Source organism: Rutidosis leptorrhynchoides, chromosome 2 (assembly GCF_046630445.1).
Source record: "Rutidosis leptorrhynchoides isolate AG116_Rl617_1_P2 chromosome 2, CSIRO_AGI_Rlap_v1, whole genome shotgun sequence".
NCBI classification, from domain to species: Eukaryota; Viridiplantae; Streptophyta; class Magnoliopsida; order Asterales; family Asteraceae; genus Rutidosis; species Rutidosis leptorrhynchoides.
In genome coordinates this window covers 150100298-150123611 of record NC_092334.1, presented here as the reverse complement: position 1 = coordinate 150123611, position 23314 = coordinate 150100298, and the positions used below count along the sequence as shown (strand labels likewise).

General features: G+C 37.8%; 2 protein-coding genes across 2 annotated transcripts; one reads left to right on the top strand and one right to left on the bottom strand.

The window, feature by feature from the left end:
- Positions 1-191: 191 nt before the first annotated feature.
- LOC139891492 (probable monogalactosyldiacylglycerol synthase, chloroplastic) lies at positions 192-4124 on the bottom strand. The gene is made up of 8 exons (XM_071874465.1): positions 3390-4124; positions 3146-3318; positions 2703-2864; positions 2479-2620; positions 1764-1988; positions 1294-1356; positions 844-918; positions 192-679 (listed from the first exon to the last, which is right to left on the bottom strand). Exons 1-8 carry the CDS (start codon positions 3915-3917, stop codon positions 443-445), a joined length of 1605 nt encoding a protein of 534 aa, XP_071730566.1. The 5' UTR covers positions 3918-4124; the 3' UTR covers positions 192-442.
- A 14434-nt stretch (positions 4125-18558) lies between these two features.
- Positions 18559-20344, top strand: LOC139888347 (uncharacterized mitochondrial protein AtMg00810-like). Its single transcript, XM_071871358.1, has 3 exons — positions 18559-18780; positions 19095-19370; positions 19550-20344. Exons 1-3 carry the CDS (start codon positions 18559-18561, stop codon positions 20342-20344), a joined length of 1293 nt encoding a protein of 430 aa, XP_071727459.1.
- Positions 20345-23314: the final 2970 nt, after the last annotated feature.

Genomic DNA, 23314 nt, shown 5'->3' with positions numbered 1-23314 from the left:
CCACACCAAAAATTAGATTTGGAATCACTTACAAAAAGGTTACATTGACCAATAGAAGTCAATTTTTTATTTCTTTGCTAACATAGTAATTGTCCATATCAGCATTCAGTTGGCTTAATACCTTTTTCAAACTCACAAGGCACTCATTTTGCCCATAAACAACGTACAATGCAATAGATTCTATATAACAAGAACAACGTATACAAATTTTATTAGTAGTCACTCAAATACTTCATGATATAGTCATACATTGTGCATATTACATTTTCTGTGCGCTTTTATCTTTGGTTGCACACCTTTTGAGCAGTCTCTGCATATGCATACCCTTGTCGTAGGGGGAAAAAATACTCTAAATTGTAAACTGCTTCACTCGTAGTCAAAATTGTTTTGGTTACAAAAATAGATTAATAAGTAAATCTCATTCGAGTCCTATAGATGCCAATTAAGTTGCAGCAGCATACTGCACCATTAAACTTCTCTGTTTAACAAGCTCGTGAAGATCTTGAACGATTTTGAAAACCGAGTCAGGCCTAGCCAACCTTAAAGCATTTTGAGACATGGCATCGAGCTCATATGCTTTGGGACCAAACCATTGACCAACTATATGTGCAATCTCTTTTGGTGACTTTGAAAATTTTCCACATCCGTTTTCCACCACATATGGTACATTTCCAACTTCCTGCACAACGCGAGATAAAGTTATTATTCAGTACTCTCCACTTAATGATCTGTTTTTGTACAATTCTTAACTATTAAATGAAGACAGGACTTAATACATAAAAAAGTAAACAGCCAATAACTGATTCTAGCGTATAAAGGCTTCTTTTATAACAAACTTATTACCTGCCCAGCAATGTAATCGTTTAGGATTATGGGGAGCCCTCGGATCATAGCTTCAGCAATGGTTCCCGGACCAGCCTAGCAAATTAAAGATAATAATGAAAATAAATCTGCATTAGGCAACACGGCATTTTGCGCATGATAGTTATATAATTTATACAGTGTAGCTTCATAATTGACAAGAATCAATATGCTTATATAGCGAGTACTGAATTACTACATATAATGTACTCCCTCCATCCTAGAATAAAATTCAAGGTTTACAGTATAATCATGAAGTTTAACAATCAACAAAATCTCAATAATGAACAAATCAATGCTCAACTATTTTGTAGTGACTATTATTAACTAACTACTATAAAGAAAACTGGTGCATGTAGGACAGGGAGTACTACAGTTGACCATTTTTGAAGTATTAAGAAAAGAACAAAAAAGAATACAGAACCCGTTTACCTTGGTGATAATACAATCACAAGCACCCATGCATTCTTCCATCTTAGTAACAAAACCCTTCACCTGAAATCAAATAATTACGTATTAAAATCACCTTTCTATATTAAGTTACCAAACTTTCTTATACCAAAATTTAATCCCACTTCTTATCTAATAGTAATATACCAAGAAGGAACCACTTGTCCCTAATACAGTTTTTAATGGCTTTGGGCATAAACCTATTTAATCTGTAAAATGATTACTTGCTGCAACAAATAGTTATAGTTATAATCAGGGGCGGAGCCACCATAGAGCAGCTAGGTCAGCCGCCCCAACGACCAATTCTTGTCATGTACTTATATGTGAGTTTAATGTAATTAAATGTGAAGTTGTTATTGTGAAAATATTCCGACATCCGCAACTGGTTATAATTAAAATGATGAATGTTGAATCCATCCTAATTATGAGGATGATAATAATAATGGGTATACCTGGACAGGGATCTTCCATTCAGCTGAAAGCAATTTTTTGGCGAGTTTTTTGTTGCGGCCACAAATTACAAGTACCTGACCGATCGGCTCACCGAGATTTTCATCGTATAATGCGTTCCCGAGTGCCTTGGCTGTAGCTTCAATGGGACCCATCCCCTCCCCACCACCCATCAATAACACAGCAGGTAGATCCTCATCCATACCTAGCTCCTTCCTCAATTCAACCTATGCAAACACATAAAAAGCATTAATTTTGACCAAAAAAGTCAAAGTGTATGCTATTGGGTTAACCTCAACTTGTAATGACCCTATATTTAAATAGCGTTTAACATCCAAAGGTCAAGGCAAAAAAGAGATTGTGCATTAAGTTTTCAAGCCAAAACAATCGATAACTTGCAGTAATCATCTCAATCAGCCAAAATCAGTATATTCAGTTTACAATAGATTCAAGATTTTGATGCAACTCAAGTCGTTAAGAAACGTTAAAGTTTTCTGATTTTTCTCATTAGGAAATTCAACTATTGACATAACGAAAGTGCCTACATTTGGATGTTATTTTATTAACCACTTTTTGGATAAATGTTACTCACATATATTTCCCTTAATTTGAACATTCTTACTTAAGATGACAAATTGACTATTTAATTTGACTTATTACCAAACCCACCCATTTTGCCACCTCTAATCCCTATTATGTTTCAATTGAGATTCAAACCTTTGGCCTAACAGGCTTCACAAAAGAAGGCCGAACAGGGAGGCCATAAACTTTTATCTGAGAAGATTGGAGGCCGGCTTTTGAGGCCCGTTTCGCCACCTCTTCTGTAGGGCAATAGCATCTTGTTACAAGCTTATGGAACCTATCAATACACAACAAATAATGGATCAACTTTGACAACCAAAATAATGTGTTAATTAATAAGTTCGAAGTGCAAAACAAACCATGTAGGATGGCAAGTACTTAGATCTGTAACCACTGTAGTAAATACAATCTTGTCTAACAGACCCTTGGACCTCAAGACACGAAGTGGTACATGTTGCATTAGAGGATGTACACTGATAATAATATCGGGCTGGTACTTCATTAGACCTTTTGCAACCTCTCTGTTACAATACATATAAATACTTAGAACAGTAATCATGAAAGTCAAAATGCAGACACACAAAGATGGACCTAAAATTTAGTGACTATATACATTTAAAAAAAAATTAAGCTTATCAAGCTTCATATTGCAATTACAAAGAACCTAGATACTAGCAACATGATAAAACATGAGACTTTATGTAAGTTTAAGAAGCTATACATCTCCACTAAATGTAACTTGACAAAACAACATTAAAAGATAAGGAACTCGAATGTCAAAGAATGAGACATGATTTCTCACCTTGCTATAAATGTAGAGGTAGCAGCAAAATTCGATTGGTGCACGACTCGAGGAGCAGTACCATAATATGTCATCCTCCACAATGATCCATGTTTAACCAAAAAATTATAACTTCTTGGCAACTGATTAAACGGCCATGGAGTATGATCTGTCCATAAATCAGTCACAAACACCTGAAAACATACACATTCCATCAAATTTCATCCCAATTTATAACACCAACAAAACAATTCAAGAAACCAACCTCATATTCATCACCAAATTTCTCATTAAATGCCCATTTAATCGCTTCAGCGGAAGCCCTGTGACCACCACCAGTATCACTCATCAAAATGAGCACCTTTTTCTTACCATTAGACACAAAACCACTTAAAGGTAATGCTTCATTTTCCAAAACACCACCATTTTCTTCACCTAATACACTAATACTCTCCGAATCAACCTTAACGGATGCGAACGCAAGTGGAATCCTATCGCAATGAAACCTAATAAACTTATTAAACTCACTAAAGAACCTATTGATACTAGAACCACCTCTATTTCCTGTACTCAAAGACCCCACAATCTTTGATGACTTTTTCCTCCCTCCAGCCCATAAATCCACTACTTTTCTATCATAATGAACAAAATTAGATAAAATCGACGAATACCCTTCCAAATTCAGTTGTTTAGAGTTTGAATCAAATGCAAAGTTACTCAATTTGGATAAAAAATTGGCAGCATTATTGGTTTCTATAGATACAGATGTTGAAGAAGATGATGATGACTGCATACCTACATATGTTTTTCTTCTAATTGTTTCAATTCCAACAAGAAATCAAGTCAAGAAGTTGGAAAAAAGATATGGGTCTTCTTGTTTTTAAAGAAAGATTGAAACTTGTGACATGAAATCGACAAAATACCTAAAATCTCCAGGTGGGTTGCAAAGAATTGATGTGAAAATAGATAAAGTTGGTGTTTTTATTTCAAGAAATAGGAAATATGAAGAGGGGTTTGTAGCCACAGAGATAGGATTTAGGAAGAGAGGTAATATTCTATGGATTTATAAGTTAAAATACCCTTTTTATTTTTATTGTTTTTGTTGAGAGGGAAATGCGTTAACAAACAGCCAACCGGAAAATGGTGGTGATGGTCATGTAAATCACGCCTGGTTTTGTTTGGTTTGTTGTTTAATGGTTTGCGTTTGGGTTTAGTTTTGTTAGGGTTTTTTTAGTAACATAAAAAGTGTTTACCTAGTTTGGGTTTATAATCATTCATTCATATTGTCGGAGTTGATTAAATAAGAAAAGAAAAAGAATATGATACGTAAATATGTAATGTACAAACTTTAACGAGTAGGCTGTAGCTAAAGTTTGTGTAGAAAAAGGACCATTTATGTTCGTAAAAACGTTAGTGGTTAAACTGTTATATTTTTATTTCTTTTGGAATAATATTAATCACTCAAAAATAATTTGACTTTATTCTCAAGTTATATTTTAAAAAGAACAGAAAGTAATAGGAAAGAAATTTAAAGGAAATGGTATTTTCGAATTTTTAGTTCGGAAGAAAGGAAATGAAGAGGGTGAAGAGTTTGGTCTAATTTTTCCTCTTAACTCGCCCTCCATTATAGAATAATCTCACTACTTTCACCTTCAATTCACCTCATCTCATTCATTTTCTTTCGTATAATTACTCGAGAACACAACCTTAGTGTAGCTTAAAGAACATGACACTCTCCAAAGGTGGTAAAGAGTTAATTCGGGTAACCATCTCATTTAAGGAAATGGAGTTTTGGAGATAAAAAGAAAAGTTCTAGATACCAATATAGGGTTTGCCAGAGTATGTTCTAATCATATACTCTTTATCTGTTAACATATCTGTCAAAAGTAGTCTACGAACAAAATACATACTCTGTATTTGATAACTCTGGCTGAGATGAGAATCTACCGGAGGGTGGTTTATAATCAATTCTTGAGTTACTGCCTTTTCGACGACGTCATATTTAATGAGAGAATGTGTTTTATTCTTGATGGAATCTTGTCTTGAATGGGGGTTGAGTTTGTTATTTATAGCTGCACCCTAGTGTCTTGAAAAAATTGTCTTGTGTTGGTTAGTGATCCAATAATAATATTCAAATGTTAACCACTTTGTTTTGATTATGACACCAAGTCTTGTGTGCTAAAACAAACGTATAGAACAACACAAGTTCATAAGCCTACACAATCTCTAGCAAACGACCAATACACAAAACCGTTAAGTCAAAAGAGTCATTTGAAAAACACTGGAAGACCAAGGCTGGGACTACGGTCGACCGCATGTCAGACCGTGGAATGCCCTGAACGGTGCACGGTCGACTCTACGGTCAGCCGTGGGTCGACCGCAGTTTCTCCTATCCGGATTTTTGATCGAAAAATGTTTGACCATTTCGAAGCATCTATAATTTACAAAACTTATTTAAACATGCTTAGAATAGTTGCCGCCTTCATATTCAAATGAGTTATGGTCACTAAAACACTAATCTTGGTTAATCGCACTTAATGACGCCTTATTGACACTTTTAGCTTTTGATTAATGTTAAACACACAAGTATGGCTAAAAGTTCTTTTTAAAAGGGTATATTTTTAAATCTAAATTAAAAGTGTTGAAACACTTAAGATGGTCATTAAGTCCCATGTAAAGAGATGTTCTCCACTTGATTAACCATTAAGCATTAATTACATGCTTAGTGTAAACTCCCAAAAGTCTTCATGTAAAACAAATTGATCTAATTTGGAAGATTTCAAATAACCAATGAGTGCACATACTTGCAAAACTAATGTTGACAAAAGGCTTGAAGACTTGTGACTTGAAGTTTGCAAGTTTGTGGTTGTCATGGGATCAAAATTCTGCATTTGCCTTAAAGAGTAATCAATGACACACCTCTAGTACAATGTGACTTTTCTCTTTTAAGCCAACGTCAACCTCAAAGAATACATCCAAGCAAAAAGGGGTAATGCAGGTCTTTTCAGATGTTTTTGGCATCTAATTGCCGCCATCCAATAAGGGAAAATGACAAAGTTAAAGATCTTAAACGGCTACAAATTCAGAAGTCAGAGACCTGCATGGTCGACCCACAGTCGACTGTGAGGTGAGCCGCAGTTGACTAGGTTTGAATTTCTCTTGCCTATAAAAGCCAAACCTTGGAGCACTTGAAGACTCACCTCTTGCACTTACATTTCCATTACATTTACTGATATCATTCAAGTATTATTGTAATCTATTTAGAGTGATTAAAGAAAGAGTGATCGTAAACTTAGTTGAGAGTTTACTTGTAAACTATCTTCTTAAAGGGATCTAGAAGATAGGTGAGGTTTCACTTAGTGGTAGCATTAGGATCTTGTGGTAAGAGCATTTAGTGATTGTGAATTCTTCAAAGGGACGTAAGGGTTCATAAATTGCGGCTTATCAAGGAGCTAGTGTTGTATCCAGACACTCCACCAATTTTGGAGCATCATAGTGAAATTAACTCTCAATTTGTTAGAATTGAGGAGTGGATTAAGGGAGATTAGTTAACATCTTTCCGAACCACTATAAATCTCCGTGTTTGTTCACTTATCCTTTATCTTTATATTTATTATACTTGTGAACAAACTAATCAAATCCCACTATAGTAATCTCAAGTTCTAACTCGAAAAAAGTTTTAAAAATCGCACTAAGTAACTATTCACCCCCTCTAGTTACTTACAATTGGTATCAGAGTAGTTGCTCTAAACGTTTTGCTAAAATTGTTATTTTTAAGATAAAAACTAATTTTTGCAAACTTTTGAGTTAAAGATCATGGAACAAAAATTTGAGAACTTGAGCTATAGTGAAGGTTCCTCTATGCAAAGACCTCCACTACTTGAGAGTGAAGGATTTTGCTATTGAAAACAAAATTTTGAAACATATGTTAGTGCAAAAGATATAGACGTTTGGAACATCATTACTAAAGGTGAGTATGTTCCATTCACACTAAGTGAGGATAGGAAAACTAGAATAATTATACCCGAAGATAATTGGTCCAAAGAACATAAAACGGATGTAGGAAAAAACTACCAAGTTAAACTCGTCATATTTAACGCTTTGCCTATAAAAGAATATGAAAGGGTCTTTATGCTTAATAGTGCAAAGAAAATATGAGATAGTTTAATAGTTACTCACCAAGGAAATGTGCAAGTTATTGAAAATAAAATTGAACTACTAGTAGCTCAATATGAACAATTTGTTATATCGAATGATGAGAAAATTGATATTGCTTATTCTAGATTTAACAATATTTGTTCAAGTTTGAAAGCTTTAGGTACTATCTACACGAACAAGCAATATGTTCGAAAATTTTTAAGAGCATTACTCTCAAAATGGAGACCTAAAGTGACGGCAATAGATGAGCCAAAGGACTTGGAAAAATTGTCTCTTGATGAACTCGTTGGAAATCTCAAAGTCTATGAGGTCATCCTATACAAGGATGAAAAAGCGGACAAGATTAAGAAAGAAAAGAATAAGTGAATTGCTTTGAAGGCCAAAGCAAGTGAAGAAGGTGAATACGAAGAGGATGAAGATGATATCCTAAATGACGATGAACAACTTGCATTTATTGTTCGATCGTTCAAGAAATTCTACCAAAGACCCGGAAATCATATTCGAACCCCAATGGACTCAAAGAAAGCACCTTTTGATTCCAAGAAGAAATTCATAAGAAAATGTTTTGGATGCGGTGATCCAAATCATTTAATAAGTAAATGTCCCAAAAGGAAGAACGAGAAGGCATTTCTTGGAGGTGCATGGGACGATGAAGAGAATGAGACACAAGAAGAAGGAAAGGAAACATGTCTCATGGCCATTGAAGTACCAAGCTCAGAAAGAGATAATGAAAATTGTCTAGTCGGACAAATCGACAATGAGGTTCTTCCAAACTCTTTTGAATTCAATTTTGATAATTTCATTAAGCTTTGTGATCTAAGTAGTAGAGTTAGTACTAGTAATACTAACTTAAAAGAAGAAAAAAACTCACTTAAGTTAGAAGTGTCTAGGCTAAAGGAAAGAATAGCTAACTCACACGAATGTTTTACTTGTGATGATCTAAAGCATGAAAATAAAATGCTTAACAAAACCGTCAAACTAATTGAAAATAAAATCGCCTTTCAAAAAAAAAAAATTTGAAAATAAAATCAAGTTTTCAATATATAATAAAAGTGGAAAAGTGCTAGAAGATATTTTAAGTGTTCAACGGACAAGCAATAACAAACATGGGTTAGGGTTTGAATAAAGCTCTCTCAAAATTAAAGCATCAAAACAACAATCTATAGTGTTTGTTAAGTCTCAAGAAAAGCCAAACGACATAGAGGACGTGCGGTCGAAGCACGGCAAGACCGTGAAGTCGATCGCAGCTCCATCCTCAAAATCTAGACCATTTCAAAAGGAAGAAATTAAACATTTCAATAAGAAATTCTTAGAAAATAAAACTAACCACTCTAGAAACCCTAGAAAAGAAATAGTTGAAACAAGAGCCCAACCAAAAGGAAACTACAATGCTAAGGTCATAAAAAGATGGGTTAGAATAGGAGTTTTTGATGCTAATCATCCCAGACCCAATAAATATTGGGTACCAAAGATATTAATCAACCAAATATAGGTTTGCCTAAATGGCGTTATACAAGATGAAGATTGGATAATCGATAGTAGATGTACAACGTACATGACGGGGAACAAAGACTTCTTCACAAGGTACAAAGAACATAACGGTGGTGACATAATCTTTGGTGGTGATGTACGAGGTAAAATCGTCGGTAAAGGTAACATCACTAACTCTAAAATTACTCTTGAAGATGTCTTGCATATTAGAAATCTAAGCTTTAATTTGCTAAGTGTTGGTAAAATATGTGATAAAGGTTTTAACATGACAATCACTAAATCATCCTCGCATATAACCAAAGATGGTAAAAATGTTATAAATGGAATTAGGAAAAAGGGTCTTTACACATGCAAACTAAATGACTTTAAACATTCAGATATTTGTCTTACTTCCATTCATGACACTACTACTTTGTGGCATAGGAGACTTTGCATGCTAATATGAAACTAATTCACAGCATATATTTTAAAGAAATGGTTAAAGATTTACCTAAGCTAAAATATAAAAGTCATTTTTGTGATGCATGTAAAGTAGGAAAACAAGTTCATGCTAGTCATAAACCTAAAAACTTCATTTCAACCAAAATATATCTCGAACTCCTACATATGGATTTGTTTGGTCAATTATCCGTTCAAAGTTATGGTGGGAATTTCTACATCTTGGTAATCGTTGATGATTTTTCTAGATATACATGGACACTTTTTCTAAAACACAAAAATGAGGCATTTGAGAGATTCGTAATTTTTTGCAACAAAAGTACAAAATTTTCTTGGGTGTACAATTGTCACCATACGAACGAATCATGGAAGAGAATTTGATAATGATGCCCAATTTGGAGTCTTTTGTGATTTACATGGAATTTCTTATAATTTCTCGGCTCCTCGCACTCCTCAATCAAAGGGGGTTGTTAAAGGGAAAAACCGATGTAACGACCCAAACCTCGTTATACCAAAATATGACCCCAATTTTTTTTTCTGTTTCAACACATCTGGACGGCGTCCAGTTATCTGGACGGCGTCCAGCAAAGAAGACCAGGACGGCAACCAGAGGATCTGGACTGCGTCCAAATGCACTGTAAGTTTCTGACCTCGATTCCAACTTACCCGAGCGGAAAACCTGCTTCCTGACACTATTAAACGAAACCCTTTTTCACAACATGTTAACATAATTAAAACTAAGAAGTTTCCACCATTATACCAAGTTTTACAACATCGGGCCCACATCGGCCGTTTTACGAGTTTCGTTTAAAAATACAAGTTCGACCATAAGAGTTTAAATTCCAAATGACACCTAGAGCATGGTGTTTGGGGTTAAACTACCCACATCTTGGCCAAACTTCAAAATCTAACATCCCAAAAGCGTCCCCTTATCAAACAAAGCGGGAGGTCACTAATCCAACCGAACACCCTTACCCTTGTCCACGCCGGAACCTAAAAAGAGTAAACAACGAGAGGGTATGCAAAACGCTTAGTGAATGCAATAATTATATACATACATATATAATATACCTACTTGCAAACACTTACACACATACCGCATACATGCTAGCAATATAATTAGCATACCATCTCAAGTACGAAGCTAATAATCACCGAAACCGCAACTAGCATAATCAATGGCATATAATCGACATAATACAAAATGCTACAATACAATACACAACCATGGTTAACCATACTCGCGTCATGGTGCTACCGGCTCTTTGGTTCACACCATAAGCATCGGTTATGATGCTACCGGCTCTTTGGTTCACATCACAACCCGAGTCATACTCGCGCTAAAGTGCTACCGGCTCTTTGGTTCACACTATAATAACTCATGCCGTAGTGCTACCAGCTCTTTGGTTCACACTACAACACACGTACTATGACGCTACCGGCTCTTTGGTTCACATCATAGCATGCTCGCACATACTATGGCACTACCTGCTCTTTGGTTCATACCATAGTATACAAATAAATACATTATATACATACGCATATAATTACTCCACTCACCTTGTATCCAAAACAAAGGTAGGCCCACAAGTTCTTCAACCGTCAACGAAATCACCTATGATATTAACATAAATCAACACTTATCTAAATGAGACTCTTAATCCGCCCAAATAGACCACTTAGGGTAAGTGTTCCCCCCTTATCCTCATAATACCAACCACTGGCCCAAACTTACCAACAATCACTAAAACTAGTGACCATGGCATTAAATTACCCAACTATACACCAATAGGTCATTCAAAACTCTTTTAACCCATTTCAAGGTTAACACACTCATTTGGGTCACCCACAACCCAAATGACACCCATTTACATAACCATAAAGTGTGCTAGTAACTAACTAACCAATTTAAGACTTGAAAACATATTTATTACCTCAAAACCCTAGGTTAGCCATCTTTGGGTCCTCATGACCCAAACTTGCCCAAAACCCCCAAATTACAAGCAAATGGGTTTTAAGTTCATCACCTACCCAAACCCTAACCCTTAAACAATTAAAGTAAGGAATTCAAGGTTAAGACTTACCACTACAATCAAAATGTAGCTAGGGAGTAGATGAACAACTTTAAAACACGCACTTTGACCCGAAACTAGCTTCTTCCTCTTTGGATTGAGTTTTCTCACACTAAAACCCTTTTCTCTCTCTATAATTTAAGTGGATAAGAAGTGGTGGTTGAAAATGGTGTAAATGAGGCTCCCCCAACTGATCTAGAGCCTTAAATTCGTCCACAAAGTGAAATTACCAAAATACCCATTTGTAATATTTAAAAACAAGACAGCTGGTCTGCCAGTTCATCTGGACGGCGTCTAGAATACTGGACGGTGTCCATCCCTTTACAATAGGACGGCATCCCACCTTTTGGATGGTGTCCCAACCATCTGGGAAAACAGGATCTTACAACTCTCCCCCACTTGAACCGGATTGCGTCCTCGTAATCCAAGCCGCATGACAAGAGGGAAGATGCACCAACACAAACTCTTCGGGCTCCCAAGTAAACTCGGAACCTTTACTACGACGCCATTGAACTTTATAAGTTCTCACCTCTTTATTCCTCAACCTTTTTACCTTTTCGTCGAGTATCGCAATCAGCTCCTCAACATACTCTAACTTGTTGTTTAGTTCAATTTCGTCTAATGGCATCCATGAAGAATCATCCGCAAGACACTTACGGAGATGGGAAACATGAAATGTGTTATGGATCCCCGCAAGCTCTTCGGGTAATTCCAAACGATACGCAACTTCACCAACACGAGCTAAAATTTTAAATGGCCCAATAAACCGAGGAGATAACTTTCTCCGTTTTCGAAAACGAATAATACCCTTCCATGGCGAAACCTTAAGCATCACCATGTCACCCTCTTGGAACTCAATCAATCGCCTACGTTTGTCGGCATACGACTTTTTTCTATCTTGAGCCGCTTTCAAATGAGTCCGAATCATCTCAATCTTGCTATTCGTCTCCAAAACCAAATCGGTACTCCCGATTTCCTTTTGTCCCACTTCACCCCAACAAATCGGAGTTCGACACCTCCGCCCATAAAGCATCTCATAAGGTGGCATCCCGATACTAGTATGATAACTCTTATTGTACGAGAATTCCACCAAGGGCAAGTGCTCATCCCAACTACCACCGAAATCAATAATACACGCCCGTAACATATCCTCCAATGTTTGATTCGTACATTCGGATTGACAGTCCGTTTGAGGATGGTACTCCGTGCTCATTCTCAATTGTGTACCCATATCTTCATGAAACTTATTCCAAAACCGAGAAGTGAAACGAGTGTCTCGATCCGAGATAATAGATATAGGAACCCCATGTCTCGATATCACCTCCTTGATAAACAATTCCGACAAAGCCTCCGACGATATCGTTTCCCGAATGGGAAGAAACAAGGCACTTTCCATCAACCGATCAAATATCACCCAAATCGAATCAAATTGGGTTCTCGCCGTCTTTGGTAACTTTGTAATGAAATCCATGGTAATGTGCTCCCATTTCCATTTCGGGACTTCCAACGGTTGTAACTTACCATACGGCTTTTGGTGCTCAGCCTTAACATGCAAACACGTGACACATTGTTCAACATACTTTACAACATCACGTTTCATGCCCGGCCACCAATACTCTTTCTTCAAATCAAGATACATTTTCGTCGCGCCCGGATGAATGGAATACTTTGACTTATGCGCTTCATCAAGTAGCACTCGTCGAAAATCTCCCATTCTCGGCACCCACACTCGTCCTTGAAAGGACAACAAACCATGCGGGCCCAAGGTAATAAACTCTGTTTGGCCCATAATTCGTTCCTCATGCTCATTGTTAACAAAAGCTTCAATTTGAATCTCACCGAGCCTTACAAGAAAATTGTTAGTAATAATCATGCGTAACGATCCTACTCGTATCGTCAGATGTTGACCCTTCCGACTTAATGCATCCGCGACCACATTCGCCTTACCCGGATGATAAAGTATTTCACAATCGTAATATTTTACCACATCCATCCATCTACGTTGACGATAATTCAAATCTCGTTGGTCAAAAAGATGTTTTAAGCTCTTGTGGTCCGAATATATAGTACATTTGACACCGTACAAATAATGGCGCCAAATTTTCAACGCATGAACAATCGCCGCCAACTCAAGATCATGAGTCGGATATCTCATTTTGTGTTCCTTTAATTGTCGAGAGGCGTAAGCGATGACTTTACCTCTTTGCATTAGAACACACCCGAGCCCATTTAAAGACGCATCACAATAAACCGTCATGTCTTCTACCCCTTCCGGCAATACTAACACCGGAGCTTGACATAACTTCTCTTTTAACAATTGAAAAGCAATTTCTTGCTCGTTCTCCCAATTAAATCTGGCGTTATTTCTCGTCAACTTCGTCAAAGGAGAAGCGATTTTAGAAAAGTCTTGGATAAACCGACGATAATAACCGACCAATCCGAGAAAACTTCGGATTTCCGTAGGCGTAGTCGGTCGTCCCCAACTTTTTACCGTCTCAATCTTCCCCGGATCTACTTGAATACCATCTTTATTCACAATATGGCCAAGGAATTGAACTTCCCTTAGCCAAAATTCACATTTGGAGAATTTTGCATACAATTTCTCCTTCCGCAACGTCTTCAACACACCACGCAAATGATGTTCATGTTCCTTCATACTCTTCGAATAGACAAGTATGTCGTCAATGAACACAATCACCGACTTGTCCAACTTAGGTTGGCACACTCGGTTCATAAGATCCATGAATGCTGCCGGTGCATTCGTAAGACCAAAAGGCATAACTACAAACTCAAAATGCCCATAACGCGTTCGAAAGGCCGTTTTCTCAATATCTTCCTCACGGACCCGCATTTGGTGATAGCCGGACCGTAAGTCAATTTTAGAAAAATAAGTCGCGCCTTGAAGTTGATCAAATAAATTGTCAATCCGAGGCAATGGATAGCGATTCTTGATCGTCACTTTATTCAACTCCCGATAATCGATGCACATCCACATACTACCGTCTTTCTTCTTCACGAATAAAACTGGAGCACCCCATGGCGAAGCACTCGGTCGAATGAAACCCTTTTCAAGCAACTCTTGGGTTTGATTTAACAACTCTTGCATTTCCGTTGGTGCTAAACGGTAAGGTGTTTTAGCAATGGGAGTAGCACCCGGAACCAACTCAATGTGAAATTCAACTTGTCTTTCCGCCGGAACACCCGGTAATTCATCCGGAAAAACGTCTTCGAATTCACTAACCACCGGAATTTCACGAATGGATGGTGGCTCTTCACGAGTATCAACTACATGAGCAAGAAAAGCCATGCCACCACTAACAAGAAAACGACGTGCCCGTGCATAAGTGCATAATGGCACAAGTCTTCTTCGTTTTTCGCCATGAATAATTAACTCTCCCCCACTTGGGGTCTTCACACGAATAGACTTTTCATGGCATGCAATGTCGGCTCTATAACGATCGAGCCAATCCATACCAACGACAATATCGAATTCACCCAAGGTCATCTGGATAAGATCAATTTTAAATGTTTTGGTACCAAACACAATATCACAATCATTACAAACATCAACCCCTAGCACCGTCTTACTATCCGCTATTTCAACTTCTACCAGATGACTTAACTTAGCTAGCGGTTTATCAAGCTTAGACACAAATCTTGGATAAACAAACAATAAATTAGCACCGCTATCAAATAGGATCCTTGCCGGATTAGAGTTAACCATGAAAGTACTTGAGATAACTTTGTTTGATTGCTTGGCCTCATCATGGGTCATTAAGTATTTTCATCCCCTCGCCATCCCCGCCGCCTTTTCTAGCTTCTTAACTTGATCACCCCTCAAATCGGGACATTCCGTCCTTCGGTAACCCTCTTTATTACAATTAAAACAAATGATTTTGTTGGAAGATGAGTTCGTACAATCACGGGCCATGTGCCCTTGTCGCACACAATTGTAGCACGTGGGTCCAAAACTCTTAGACGCCCCCTTTTTCACACTACTGACGGTTTCGGTCACACTCCTACTCTTCTTGTTCGAGTGGCTAGTAGCTTCAAATTTTTGTTTTCCAAAGGTAAAGTCACTCTTTCTCGGAGCAAGCGACTCAAAACCCTTAGCGATATCAAACAACTCATCAAAAGTTTTCGCCGAGTTCCTACTAATCCTCTCTTGATAGTTATCATTCAAGGTTCAGTAGAAATCTTCTTTCAACATATGGTCATTCCCAACATACTCCGGGCAAAATTGGGTCTTTGATAAGAAAGTGGACTTGAGAGTGTTCAAATCCATTGACCCTTGTCTCAAAGTACGCAACTCGTCCTTAAGCCTCGAAAGATCGACCAAAGTTCGGTACTCCTTGAAAAATTCTTCCTTAAACTCATCCCACGTCAAACTCATACTTTGTTCTTCGCCATAAAGTCGGATTTTCGCATCCCACCACAACTTGGCATCACCCCTCATCATGCTACTACCATACATTGTCCTTTTATCGAGAGGACACTCACTAGTACGAAAAGCCCCCTCCATGTCGGAGATCCAACGAGCACTCTTAAGCGGGTCTCGTTCACCCTCAAAGGTAAGAGGTTGAGCATCTTTGAAATTTTTATAGTGGAAGTCTCGCCTTCCAACGTTATCCTCTTGAAGAACAATCTTAACTTGTTCCTTGACTAGATTGACTACTTGCTCATCAATCGAATCTAAGAACATCTTCCTAACGTCCTCTAGAAAGGCCGTATGACGCCTTTGCATAATGGCCTCAACCTTGGCCATAAACTCGACATCCTCACTCGTACCCCCTTCATTTTTCTCGGGTCCGTTTCTCATCTTCATACTATAAAATGGAAATAGGTTAAACAATGAAACGAAAGGACATAACATAAAAGCATATATGTACATCTCACACCGCCCCATCTTGCTCAACAATCGTCGTACATCGCTTGTTTGACACGATTTGAACCCGTAAAAATGGTAGCTAATCATTGTTACGCGAGCAAGTCGCATTAACTCGCTAGTACAACGTCTATCTCGCTTGATGATTGAAAAACACCACACAAAACAATTAGCGCATAGTTAGTTCACCTAAACCTAGGCACTAACCAATCCCCGATCCGATCCGTCTCCTACAAGTACCGCATAAAGCGCATTCACAATAAAGTCTAAGTCTAGGCACCTATCTCAAGTCGCCTAAATCCCTTAGACCATGCTCTGATACCACTTGTAACGACCCAAACTTCGTTTTACCAAAATATGACCCCAATTTTTTTTTTCTGTTTCAACACATCTGGACGGCGTTCAGTTATCTGGACGGCGTCCAAATGCACTGTAAGTTTCTGACCTCGGTTCCAACTTACCCGAGCGGAAAACCCGCTTCCCGACACTATTAAACGAAACCCTTTTCACAACATATTAACATAATTAAAACTAAGAAGTTTCCACCATAATACCAAGTTTTACAACATCGGACCCACATCGCCCGTTTTACGAGTTTCGTTCAAAAATACAAGTTTGACCATAAGAGTTTAAATTCCAAACGACACCTAGAGCATGGTGTTTGGGGTTAAACTACCCACATCTTGGCCAAACTTCAAAATCTAACATCCCAAAAGCGTCCCCTTATCAAACAAAGCGGGAGGTCACTAATCCAACCGAACACCCTTACCCTTGTCCACGCCGGAACCTAAAAAGAGTAAACAACGAGAGGGTAAGCAAAACGCTTTGTGAATGAAATAATTATACACATACATATATAATATACCTACTTGCAAACACTTACACACATACCGCATACATGCTAGCAATATAATTAGCATACCATCTCAAGTACGAAGCTAATAATCCCCGAAACCACAATTAGCATAATCAATGGCATATAATCGACATAATACAAAATGCTACAATACAATACACAACCATGGTTAACCATACTCGCGTCATGGTGCTACCGGCTCTTTGGTTCATACCATACGCATCGGTTATGATGCTACCGGCTCTTTGGTTCACACTCTAATAACTCGTGCCGCAGTGCTACCGGCTCTTTAGTTCACAATACAACACACGTACTATGACGCTACCGGCTCTTTGGTTCACATCATAGCACGCTCGCACATACTATGGCACTACCGGCTCTTTGGTTCATACCATAGTATACAAATAAATACATTATATACATACGCATATAATTACTCCACTCACCTTGTATCCAAAACGAATGTAGGCCCACAAGTTCTTCAACCATCTACGAAATCACCTATGATATTAACATAAATCAACACTTATCTAAATGGGACTCTTAATCCGCCCAAATAGACCACTTAGGGTAAGTGTTCCCCCTTGTCCTCATAATACCAACCATAGGCCCAAACTTACCAACAATCACTAAAACTAGTGACCATGGCATTAAATTACCCAACTATACACCACTAGGTCATTCAAAACTCTTTTGACCCATTTCAAGGTTAACACACTCATTTGGGTCACCCACAACTCAAATGACACCCATTTACATAACCATAAAGTGTGCTAGTAACTAACTAACCAATTTAAGACTTGAAAACACATTTATTACCTCAAAACCCTAGGTTAGTCATCTTTGGGTCCTCATGACCCAAACTTGCCCAAAACCCCCAAATTACAAGCAAATGGGTTTTAAGTTCATCACCTACCCAAACCCTAACCCTTAAACAATTAAAGTAAGGAATTCAAGGTTAACACTTACCACTACAATCAAAACGTAGCTGGGGAGTAGATGAACAACTTTAAAACACGCACTTTTACCCGAAACTAGCTTCTTCCTCTTTGGATTGAGCTTTTTCACCCTAAAACCCTTTTCTCTCTCTAAAATTTAAGTGGATAAGAAGTGGTGGTTGAAAATGGTGTAAATGAGGCTCCCCCAACTGATCTAGAGCCTTAAATTCGTCCACAAAGTGAAATTACCAAAATACCCATTTGTAATATTTAAAAACAAGATAACTGGTCTGCCAGTTCATCTGGACGGCGTCCAGAATACTGGACGGCGTCCAGCCCTTGACAATAGGACGGCGTCCCACCTTTTGGACGATGTCCCAACCATCTGGGAAAACAGGATCTTACAACCGAACTCTTCAAGAAATGAGTAGAACAATGTTAAATGAATAATCAATCCCTTAAAATTTTTTGTGTGAAGTGGTTGCAACCTCTACCTACATTCAAAATAGAGTTCTAATTAGGCCTTCAATGGATAAAACACCTTATAAAATCCTAAATGGTAGGAAACCCACCGTAAGTCACCTTAAGGTATTTGGATGCAAGTGTTTCATCTTAAACGTAAAGGAATAACTAACAAAGTCCGACCTAAAGCCTATGAAGGAGTATTCCCAGGATATTCGTTAGAAAGCAAAGCCTATAGGGTTCTAAACAAGTACACTAACGTCATAGAAGAGTCGTTAGATCTCGCCTTTGATGAAACTCCTCCACCTAAGTCCAAACCACTAGTAGATGATGATGTGATTGAACAAGAAGCCATTGTGACTAGCACAACCCAAAATGAGCCCAAAGAAGTCTAGGAAACCAATGAGAAAGAATCTCACTTGGAAAACGATCCTAGCAAAAACAATCTAGAACTCACAACCGACCTTAAACATATTAAGGATCATCCAATAGATCAAGTCATAGGAGATATCAACACTAGAACCACATGATCACAAATCTTCAACCTAGTTGCAAACTTTGCATTCATCTCCTAAATATAACCCAAAATGTCAAGGAAGCTTTATTAGATGAAAGTTGGGTAGAAGCCATGCAAGAGGAATTAAATCAATTCCAAAGGAGTGACGTATAGGATTTGGTTCCCTTACCAAGTGAACAAAATATCACAGGAACCAAATGGGTATATAGGAACAAACTAGATGAAGATGGGAAGGTTGTTAGTAACAAAGCTAGGTTAGTTGCACAAGGGTATAACCAACAAGAAGGAATTGATTACGATGAGACCTTTGCTCTCGTAGCTAGACTAGAGTCCATTAGAATACTTCTTGCATATGCATGTGCTAAAAGCTTAAAACTATATCAAATGGATGTCAAGAGTGATTTTCTTAATGGTGTCATAAATGAAGAGGTATATGTGTCCCAACCTCCGGGCTTTGAAGATTTTTAAAAACCATATCATGTGTTTAAACTTAAAAGGACCTATATGGACTTAAACAAGCTCCTAGAGCTTGGTATGAGAGACTTAGAACCTTCCTTATTAATCATGGATATGAAATGGGAATTGATAATACATTATTTGTTAAAAAGCATGAAAATGATTTGGTTATTGTTCAAATATATGTTGATGATATTGTATTTGGTTCTACTAACGAGTCTCTTAGCATTGAGTTTTCTAAGCTAATGCATGCTGAGTTTGAAATGAGCATGATAGGTGAACTCAAATTATTTCTTGGACTCCAAATTAAGCATCTAGAAGATGGAACGTTCATCAATCAACGAAAGTATATTCATGATATGCTCAAAAAGTTCGGAATGGAAAACTCAAAGCCTATGGCCACCAATATCAAGCTTACTCTTGAAAGAGAAGGAGATTCATCTAATAGCACCAAGTATAGAGGAATGATTGGATCTCTTCTATATTTAACGGCGAGCCGACCCGATATTATGTATAGCGTGTGCTTGTGCGCAAGATTCCAAGAGAATCCCAAAGTGTCTCATGTAGAAGCGGTCAAACGAATCTTTAGATACTTAAAAGGTACCATGCACCTTGGTCTATGGTATCCAAAGTTCACCGGTGTTGACATTATGTGCTTTGCGGATTCCGACCATGGAGGATCGTTGATTGATCGAAAGAGCACAAGTGGTGTATGTGCATTTGTCGGGGTTTGCTTAACACCATGGTTCTCCAAGAAGCAAACATCCGTTGCACTATCTACTACCGAAGCGAAATATGTTGCCATGGGAAGAGCATGTGCACAAGTGCTATGGATGAAACAAACCTTCATCGATTACGGTATCATCTCTTCTGAAATACCTATTTCTTGTGATAATAAGAGTGCTATAGACCTATCTAAAAATCAAATATTACACTCTAGGACATAACACATATACATTAGGCACCACTTTTTACGTGATCATGTCCAAAAGGGTAATATCGTGATTGATAAGGTAGACTTCTTAGAAAATACTGCTGATATATTTACTAAGCCTCTGAAAAAGGAGACCTTCACTCTACTTAGGTATGGATTGGGAATGATGGAACTTGTACCTTAAATTAAACCCACCAAGCCCGTGCGGTCGAACCACGGTCGACCGTGGAGTCAGCCGCACAACAGCTGACGACTGTTTTGTCTTTTCCTCACTATCTTTATTATCTAAACCACTTTTTCACCAACCCCACTCCTTCTTTAAACCCCAACCACTAGATTCCAGATTTTATTATCTCACTTCTCTCCAACATCTAGTGGTCCTCAAAGATAAGCATCCAAATCTTTTTAATCTTGCTTACTTCAAAATTTTCTCATGTGATTCTTGACTACTTGCATAATCTCACATGAGAATAATTTTAGTGTCTTTCATATTAACAGGCACACTTGTTTTGATGCATAACTTATCAATTGTGTGAAAACTTATTTGTAAAAATCCTAACTAATAGAGTGCCAATTAGGAACTTTTTCTTGCATAATTCATGAAGATCGTTTTTGAAAACCACTCATGCACACACAAATGTTTGACCAAGTTCTTGTGATAAATGTCAATCTCATGATACTTATCAAACTTTGACAAACATAAATTGAAATAATGAAACTTATCTATCTTTTCAGAATGGCACAATTTCTTTGTTTTCAAAAATGCGTCTAGACAAGAATTAATCGACACATGTTTCACATATAGGTTTTCAAAACCATGTTGCAAACATGACTTTCTCGCTAAAATGTTCACGTTCCTAAGAAATGACTGACACAAAGAGACAATGTGCGACATATCACCAAAAACAAATGGAGACTCGAACCCTTCTTGAAGAAAGAGTTGCTCACTATGATGTATTTCCAAACCTTCAAACAACATTCACTCAAAAAGAATGTTTCTCTTTCTTAAAACTAGATGAGGTCATCTATCCACTCCTTATCCGAGAATCTTATGCCAACTTCGAACTTGTCAACCCAAATCAAGTCAATTTCAACTCGGAAAGAAAATTCACACTTGGCCCCTCTCGTACTTTGCTTCGGTTATGAGAATTCCCTCACAAGGTCGAAATTTCTACACTCCTCAAACCGATCTTAGATCTTTGCACCCAACATACCCCACACAAGAAGTACTTTCGGCCATCACTCACTCGGATGTACCTCACAATCTCAATCACCGCATCCGTGTTCGAGACTCCAAGATTCATCATGATCTTCAACTCCTCGTAACCGTCATCCAACACAATATCTTTTGTAGGGAGACTTCCTGGGATCATCTCTCGAGAATCGAGGTAGCCATTCTATGGTCCTTTCTGTCAAACGAAGCCATAAACATAGCCTTGATCGTGACTCAATGAATGGGAAATCTTCATACCCTTCCTAATCATCCACTTCCCTATTCTATTCATCTCAATCTCATCTTCCAACACCTAGGTATGATAACTCCCCTAGAGGTTCCTCGCTATGTGTTAACCACTTCGCTTACCTTTTGGATTGCCACTCCTATCTTGAGTTACTGCCTTTTCGACGATGTCATATTTAATGAGAGAATGTGTTTCATTCTTGATGGAATCTTGTCTTGAATGGGGGTTGAGTTTGTTATTTATAGCTGCACCCTAGTGTCTTGAAAAAATTGTCTTGTGTTGGTTAGTGATCCAATAATAATATTCAAATGTTAACCACTTTGTTTTGATTATGACACCAAGTCTTGTGTGCTAAAACAAACGTATAGAACAACATAAGTTCACAAGCCTACACAATCTCTAGCAAACGACCAATACACAAAATCGTTAAGTCAAAAGAGTCATTTGAAAAACACTGGAAGAGCAAGGCTGGGACTACGGTCGACCGCATGTTAGACCGTGGAATGCCCTGTATGGTGCACGGTCGACTCTACGGTCAGCCGTGGGTCGACCGCAGTTTCTCCTATCCGGATTTTTGATCGAAAAATGTTTGACCATTTCGGAGCATCTATAATTTACAAAACTTATTTAAACATGCTTAGAATAGTTTCCGCCTTCATATTCAAATGAGTTATGGTCACTAAAACACTAATCTTGGTTAATCGCACTTAATGACGCCTTAATGACACTCTTAGCTTTTGATTAATGTTAAACACACAAGTATGGCTAAAAGTTCTTTTTTAAAGGGTATATTTTTAAATCTAAATTAAAAGTGTTGAAACACTTAAGATGGTCATTAAGTCCCATGTAAGGAGATGTTCTCCACTTGATTAACCATTAAGCATTAATTACATGCTTAGTGTAAACTCCCAAAAGTCTTCATGTAAAACAAATTGATCTAATTTGGAAGATTTCAAATAACCAATGAGTGCACATACTTGCAAAACTAATGTTGACAAAAGGCTTGAAGACTTGTGACTTGAAGTTTGCAAGTTTGTGGTTGTCATGAGATCAAAATTCTGTATTTGCCTTAAAGAGTAATCAATGACACACCTCTAGTACAATGTGACTTTTCTCTTTTAAGCCAAGGTCAACCTCAAAGAATACATCCAAGCAAAAAGGGGTAATGCAGGTCTTTTCAGATGTTTTTGGCATCTAATTGCCGCCATCCAATAAGGGAAAATGACAAAGTTAAAGATCTTAAACGGCTACAAATTTAGAAGTCAGAGACCTGCACGGTCGACCCACAGTCGACTGTGAGGTGAGCCGCAGTTGACTGGGTTTGAATTTCTCTTGCCTATAAAAGCCAAACCTTGGAGCACTTGAAGACTCACCTCTTGCACTTAAATTTCCATTACATTTACTGATATCATTCAAGTATTATTGTAATCTATTTAGAGTGATTCAAGAAAGAGTGATTGTAAACTTAGTTGAGAGTTTACTTGTAAACTATCTTCTTAAAGGGATCTAGAAGATAGGTGAGG

Coding starts and splice junctions, on each gene's coding strand:
- LOC139891492 (XM_071874465.1), bottom strand. CDS start 3,917: ATGCAGTCATCATCATCTTCTTCAACATCTGTATCTATAGAAACCAAT. Junction 2,621..2,702: donor AGTACTTGCCATCCTACATG/GTTTGTTTTGCA, acceptor GTGTATTGATAG/GTTCCATAAGCTTGTAACAA. Junction 1,357..1,763: donor AATGGAAGATCCCTGTCCAG/GTATACCCATTA, acceptor ATTTGATTTCAG/GTGAAGGGTTTTGTTACTAA.
- LOC139888347 (XM_071871358.1), top strand. CDS start 18,559: ATGCAAGTGTTTCATCTTAAACGTAAAGGAATAACTAACAAAGTCCGA. Junction 18,781..19,094: donor TGATTGAACAAGAAGCCATT/GTGACTAGCACA, acceptor AGTGACGTATAG/GATTTGGTTCCCTTACCAAG. Junction 19,371..19,549: donor ATGGTGTCATAAATGAAGAG/GTATATGTGTCC, acceptor TTTGTTAAAAAG/CATGAAAATGATTTGGTTAT.